We start from the raw sequence: 6,577 nt of genomic DNA, 5'->3' as shown, positions 1-6,577 counted from the left end.
TATTAAAATTTGTTTTAAAAAGTCTATGGTCAAGTAAATGTTTTTGGAAAAGTTCCATCGGAAGAAATATATCATAGCGTTACGTGTTTTCGACAGGATAAGTGAAAGCTATTAACAAAAAACGAAAGATTTTGTCAAAAATGAGGAAAGATGTATATAATAAATAGACCATTTCATGTTGTTTTTTCAAATAAAATTTTTATGTTAATTCGTGATGAATGAAAACCATATTTATCCAGCAACCACGGTATACATTGGCAAGATATGATGACTAGATAAATCTCTATATTTTTGGTCACTGACTAAAAATAAATATTATAGGTCACGTGACATAAGCCCGACTCGACTCGAGTATTTCAGAGTAGATTTTCAATAAACATACTCTTTAAATCATTCGTTGAAGTAAAGTAAATACAAATAACTTTTAGTTTTGCGATAACTTATTTGTGAATTTGAGTTTAGAAACGCTTTTTTAATGTGACAGAATGCAGCTAGTGTCTTACAAATAATGACGTCATGTATCTTGTATGACGTCATACGGCAAAAGCCTTGCTAGGTTGACAATACTCGATTTGCGTACACAAAACTGGAATAAATAACAATTTTCCGAATATCCCTGTAGGATTGCAGGATAAAAAAAATAACTGGTTACCGTCTTAAAATATCGGCTTTATCCTGCTCAGGACGAATGGCGAATGCAGCTCGGCAGAGCCTCGCTACATTCGCCATTCTAACCTTCGCAGGGTAAAGCAGATATCTTAAGACAGTAAACAGTTATTCCCTATTTACACTCATTGCTTCGCAATTCGTGAAAGTATGGTTTTCACACATCACTTGTTGACAAAAAAATCGTATTCGAACAAAAAAAACAACCATGAAATAGCCTCTATGTATGTAGAAATCGTCGCTAATGTTCGGTTCATGACGTCATCACTTGTTATCAGCTAAGGTCTCACTACACAGATGTCATCTGCCATTGAAACCCATGTTAAACTGCCCAACTTCAAGCGAAGATTGCCCATAGAACAGGTTCTCGTTGGCACTAACAACATACACCATTGCGAACATACATTATATAAGCATTTATATTCAATCCAAAATTGAGAACATTTCCGTCTCAGTTTCTTGCTATATGACCGCATCTGGCTGTAGTACCGGTCCGAACAGGTGGTTCATTAACCGATTCACTCCGGCTGTCACTTGCGCTATATACCCATGTCCCAAAAGGTCGATGCACAATATTACAAAATAACATGGGCAAAATACAGCCAGAAGGCTTACCATTAAACATACACATTGTTTTAATTCTTCACCATTTCCTATAAGTGAATATGTGTCACAATTAGGAACTATAGTGGACCATGATGAATATGTTGAATGAACTCTCACCCGGAAGTGATCTGTGTAGTGAGACCTAATGCCATCTCATGACGTCGCCGTTTATCATCAGCTGATGATATTTAATGACGTCATCGACTTATCGTCTGTCGTCAACCTTTGATAATGTCATCGTTTATGATCACCCGACAACGTTTGATGACGTCATCGTTCATTTATTAGCCGACTACATTTGATAACGTCATCGTTTATCATCAGCCAATGGCAGTTGGTGACGTCATTGTCTGACTGCCAGTCGACGAAATGTGATGACGTCATCAGTTGCCGCTTATGGCGTTTAGCGAGTTGACGACGATTCGACAGAACATGGAGGGACACCAGTGATTGACATAGTTCGTCTCGCACCACACATCGTAGATCGGATCCGCCGCAGCCTTGCACGATTTCGACAGCGGCGGCGGGGGCGGGGGCGCGGCTTGGCCCACGGACATATCCATGCAGTAGCAGTAGCACATCATCTGGTTGCAGTTGCCGAGGAGACAGTTCTGCAGGCACCACCTGTCAGATATGTAGCTGACGCGTGACGCACACTGGTAGTCTTTAGACTTCGGCGTGCACGGGGCCTCCGTGCCCACTAGGTCGTCTCCTGGCTTGTTTCCATCATTTCCCGTTCCAATACTACTTCCGCTTCCAGTACTATTTCCGCTTCCGATGCTACCTGTGGCAGTGTTTCCAGTACTCGTGTTTCCTCCCGTAGATCCGCCATCTGGTCCCACGTTCGCTGTGGCACCAGTGCTCGTGTTTCCTGTAACACCAGTCCCAACGGCCGGTCCGACAGTCGTTCCTCCAGTGTTGTTGCCACCAGCCCCAGTGTTCGCACTGCTTGTGTCCGCCGTGGTTCCGCTTGTGGCTGTAGTACCTGCCCCGGCACTGGTGGATGAACCGTTCGTCGACTGAGTACTCACCGAGGCCGGTGTCGTTGTAGCAGTATCTGGGCTGCTGTCTGTCGTTGACCCTCCTGACGTGCTGCTGCCGCCATTGGCACTACTTTGTGTCGTCGATGGTTCGTTCGTGACCGGCGTGCTGCTGTTGGTGGGCGTAATGATTTTGATGTCGGCGCAGTTAAAGAAATGCTCTTGTTTTCCACATCCCAAACACTGGCAAGAGCTTCCTTCTTCCGGTGGTCGATTCCCTGTTCAGTAAATAAAACAGACAATAGAGATAACATATACACTGTCAGACAGACAGACAGAGAGACAGACAGACAGACAGAGAGAGAGAGAGAGAGAGAGAGAGAGAGAGAGAGAGAGAGAGAGAGAGAGAGAGAGAGAGAGAGAGAGACAGACAGACAGACAGACAGACAGACAGACAGACAGACACAGACAGACAGACAGACAGGCAGACAGACAGACAGACAGAAGCACGGATATAAACTGGTAAACATAAATATAGACTGACATATACATAGGATATAGACAACAACAACAAAACACAGTTTGGTTGTTTAACGACACCACTAGAGCACATTGATGTATTAATCATTGGCTTTTGGATGTCAAACATTTGGTAATTTTGAAATACTAAGGTAGGTTGAAAGGTCCTTTATAAACCATAAAATGTGGGTTTACCTGGAAATAAAATAATGCAGTTAGTAATCAGAAGAGTTGAAATTAACGCAGACAAAGTTTCATCGCGCTGGCATTATTCTTAATTTCTCGTTCCAGCCTGTGCACCACGAGTAGCGTGTACTACCCTGTCTGTGGGATGGTGCATATAAAAGAACCCCTGCTGTCTTGGACAGAGAGGCCGTGGTATGTACTACCCTGTCTGTGGGATGGTGCATATAAAAGAACCCCTGCTGTCTTGGACAGAGAGGCCGTGGTATGTACTACCCTGTCTGTGGGATGGTGCATATAAAAGAACCCCTGCTGTTAATCGAAAAGAGTAGCACAAGGGTTTCCTCCCTCAATATTTGTGTGGTCCTCAACCACATATCTGACGCCATAGAACCGGAAATAAAATGTGTTGAGTGCGTCGTTAAATAAAACATTTCGTTCTTCTACTCCCTCATTTACCATAGTTTGACACCCAATAGCCCATGTATTTTTCGTGCTGGGGTGTCGTTAAACATTCATTCATTCATTCATTCATTCATTTGCTCCTTCATAGTCCGCCTATGAACCTTTCCCCCGTATATAGACAAAGACTGCCATACATATAAGAAGAAAAACAGACCAATACACACAACATTCCCAGTTCTGGAGCTCGCCATGGTAACACGTGTTTGTGTCGCTTGTGCACACTGCACGTGCATTCGTATGCTCGACTTGGGAATCCCACTTTTTGTTTTGTTTTTGTCAACGCAATGGATTTTTCTACTGGGATGTATGCGGACATTGGAACTGATTGGAAGCTTATCGTTTCGACAGCCTGCACCATCAAGTTGCATTTTTTTGTTTCAGCGAGATTCCTTGCCTCCACGTCATTTGTTGGTTGACTGTGACTCGTATGACGGCCACTCTGAATTTCTTCAGCATGTCACGGTTGTTCGCGTTTTGTCTCTACATGTCCGAGCCTGTCCTAGCAGCACTGGAAGATTGACCGCCCCACTCTAAGAAGAAATAGGAAGCGGAGTCGGCCCCTACTACTCTTTTATGAACTGGGAGCGGGACGTAGCCCAGTGGTAAAGCGCTCGCTCGATGCGCGGTCGGTCTGGGATCGGTCCCCGTCGGTGGGCCCATTGGGCTATTTCTCGTCTCAGCCAGTGCACCACGACTGGTATAACAAAGGCCGTGGTATGTACTACCCTGTCTGTGGGATGGTGCATATATATAAAAGATCCCTCGCTGCTAATCGAAAAGAGTATCCCATGAAGTGGCGACAGCGCGTTTCCTCTCTCAATATCTCTGTGGTCCTTAACCATATGTCAGACGCCATATAACCGTAAATACAATGTGTTGAGTGCGTCGTTAAATAAACCATTTCCTTCCTTCCTTTTCTGGACTTTACTTTTTTTCGTATTGGTACCATCTTGTGTCGGGCCTGTCCACACCACTATACCAACCATAACGACTGGACTACACCATAGTCTGATATTCTCTTGTTCAAACGGATCCGGCTTCTCAAGAACTGTATTTCAGCACAGCACTACACCTTCTAATACTTCCATATACTTACCATTTGTGACACCCAATGGCCGATATGTATTTTTGTGCTGGGGTGTCGTTAAACATTCATTCATTCATTCATTCGACGTCTAATGATTCACTCCAGGGGTCTTCTTGACGGGATGCAACCCACCTCGTCCCTACAAGCGTGGACGTATATATATCGGACTTTAAACTTTTAGACCTTTTTATGTCGAAATTACTTTCTTTTTAAAAATATTATTAAATAGTCCGACCTCTCTTCTTTCTCTTATTTATTTTCGGACTGTCCTCTAAAATGCCACAAATTATATAAATATTTGGCCGAGCAGTCAATTCCGTTTTCAAAATTCTATTTACTTTTTCACTAATTGCTATTTTCAAAATTCTGCCCATTTCCAAGTCTACCCCACTCCCTCCACCATCCCTCTTCTATCTCGGACCCAGTCGCTGGCAAAGTCGGAGATTGTGCCCGGGAGATACGTGTTTAAACCTTAATTGGATATAGGCACGTTAATATGTTATCCAATCCAATCCAATATACAGTGTGTTTGTTTTGTTTAACGACACCACTAGAAAACATTGATTAATTAATCATCGGCTATTGGATGTCAAACATTTGGTAGTTCTGGCTCTTAGTCATCAGCAAGGGGTGTTTTATATGCACTTTCCCACAGACAGGAAAGCATATACCACGGCCTTTGTCCAGTTGTGGTTCACTGGTTGGAACGAGTAAAAATCCAATCAATTGAATGGATCCACCGAGGTGGTTGAATCCTGCGAAGCAAGCATCTTAAGCAAGTCATTACACAGATACATAGATATAGCAGCAGCAGCATCATCATCACCGCCATCATTACAAGCAGTACTGTCATCACCACACCAGAACGTAGTACAGATAGTGACGACTCGTTTTCACAATACGCATGAATGTGTACCACATAAGGCCAAAAGAACGCATCTGTTTACGGATATGTGTGGGCTTATTTTGACATTTCGACACGAACTGTAACGGTGTCGCAAAAATCATATCTCGTGAAGTCAGACAGGGTCACCTACAGATGGGTGGAGCAGACGCGAAGACTAGCGATTGTGACTCTGACTAATTACAGTTCTTATTAAGGTTGCTGTTATCCCGTCATAAAGTGGGCGACGGCAGTGGGCAGTGGGAGACATAGTGCTGGGTATGAGAACTCTAACACCATGTTTGCTTAGTTGAGGAACGCAAATCATCATAAGATTTTACATGATCGTGTAACCGATCTGTGACACGTAAAACATGATCAGTTCACAGAACACAACACCGTACCACGTCTACCATAATCAGAAACATATGCATACATACAGAAACACACATAGACACAGATCATATCCAGTCAGACACATACAAACACATACACACACACGGATACACACATACACACACGGACACACACGCGCGCACATAGAGACACACTCCGACACAGACACACATACATAAAGACAAAGAGTCATAGATACACACACATACTCATACATGCAGACTCACACACATACTCACACACATACACACTCACATACACACTCACACATGTACTCAGACATACACACTCACCCACCCACCCATACACACACACACACATAGACACACACACATACACACACAGACACACACACACCGAGATACACACACATCGACACGCACACCGAAACACACACATACACACACACATACACGCACACACAGAGACACACACACCGAAACACACACACACACACATACACGCACACACACAGATACACACACAGACACACACGCAGACACACACACACACACACACCGAAACACACACACACTCACACATACATACACAGAAACACACTCACATACACACAGACACACACACACACATACACACACATCGAAACACACACACACACACGCACACACACACAGACACACATACACACACCGAAACACAAACACACACGCACACACATACACACTCATATACACACATATACACAGACACATACACACACATACACATACACACACACATACACACACACACATACACACACACTGAAACACCACACAGCAAACACACACA

The 6,577-nt window shown here is 43.7% G+C and overlaps 1 protein-coding gene across 2 annotated transcripts in view; it reads right to left on the bottom strand.

Moving 5' to 3' along the window:
* Positions 1 to 1,295: 1,295 nt before the first annotated feature.
* LOC121373607 overlaps positions 1,296 to 6,577 on the bottom strand; it is an 11,286-nt gene continuing 6,004 nt past the window's right edge. For both annotated transcript variants that reach the window (XM_041500301.1, XM_041500302.1), the window contains exon 4: positions 1,296 to 2,530. In XM_041500301.1, coding sequence (XP_041356235.1) covers positions 1,656 to 2,530 — 875 coding nt within the window. In that variant the 3' untranslated portion in view covers positions 1,296 to 1,655. The remainder of the gene's footprint in view (positions 2,531 to 6,577) is intronic.

The sequence above is a fragment of the Gigantopelta aegis genome, chromosome 5 (assembly GCF_016097555.1).
Source record: "Gigantopelta aegis isolate Gae_Host chromosome 5, Gae_host_genome, whole genome shotgun sequence".
NCBI classification, from domain to species: Eukaryota; Metazoa; Mollusca; class Gastropoda; order Neomphalida; family Peltospiridae; genus Gigantopelta; species Gigantopelta aegis.
The sequence above is the reverse complement of the archived record's forward strand: the minus strand, read 5'-3'. Positions and strand labels throughout refer to the sequence as shown.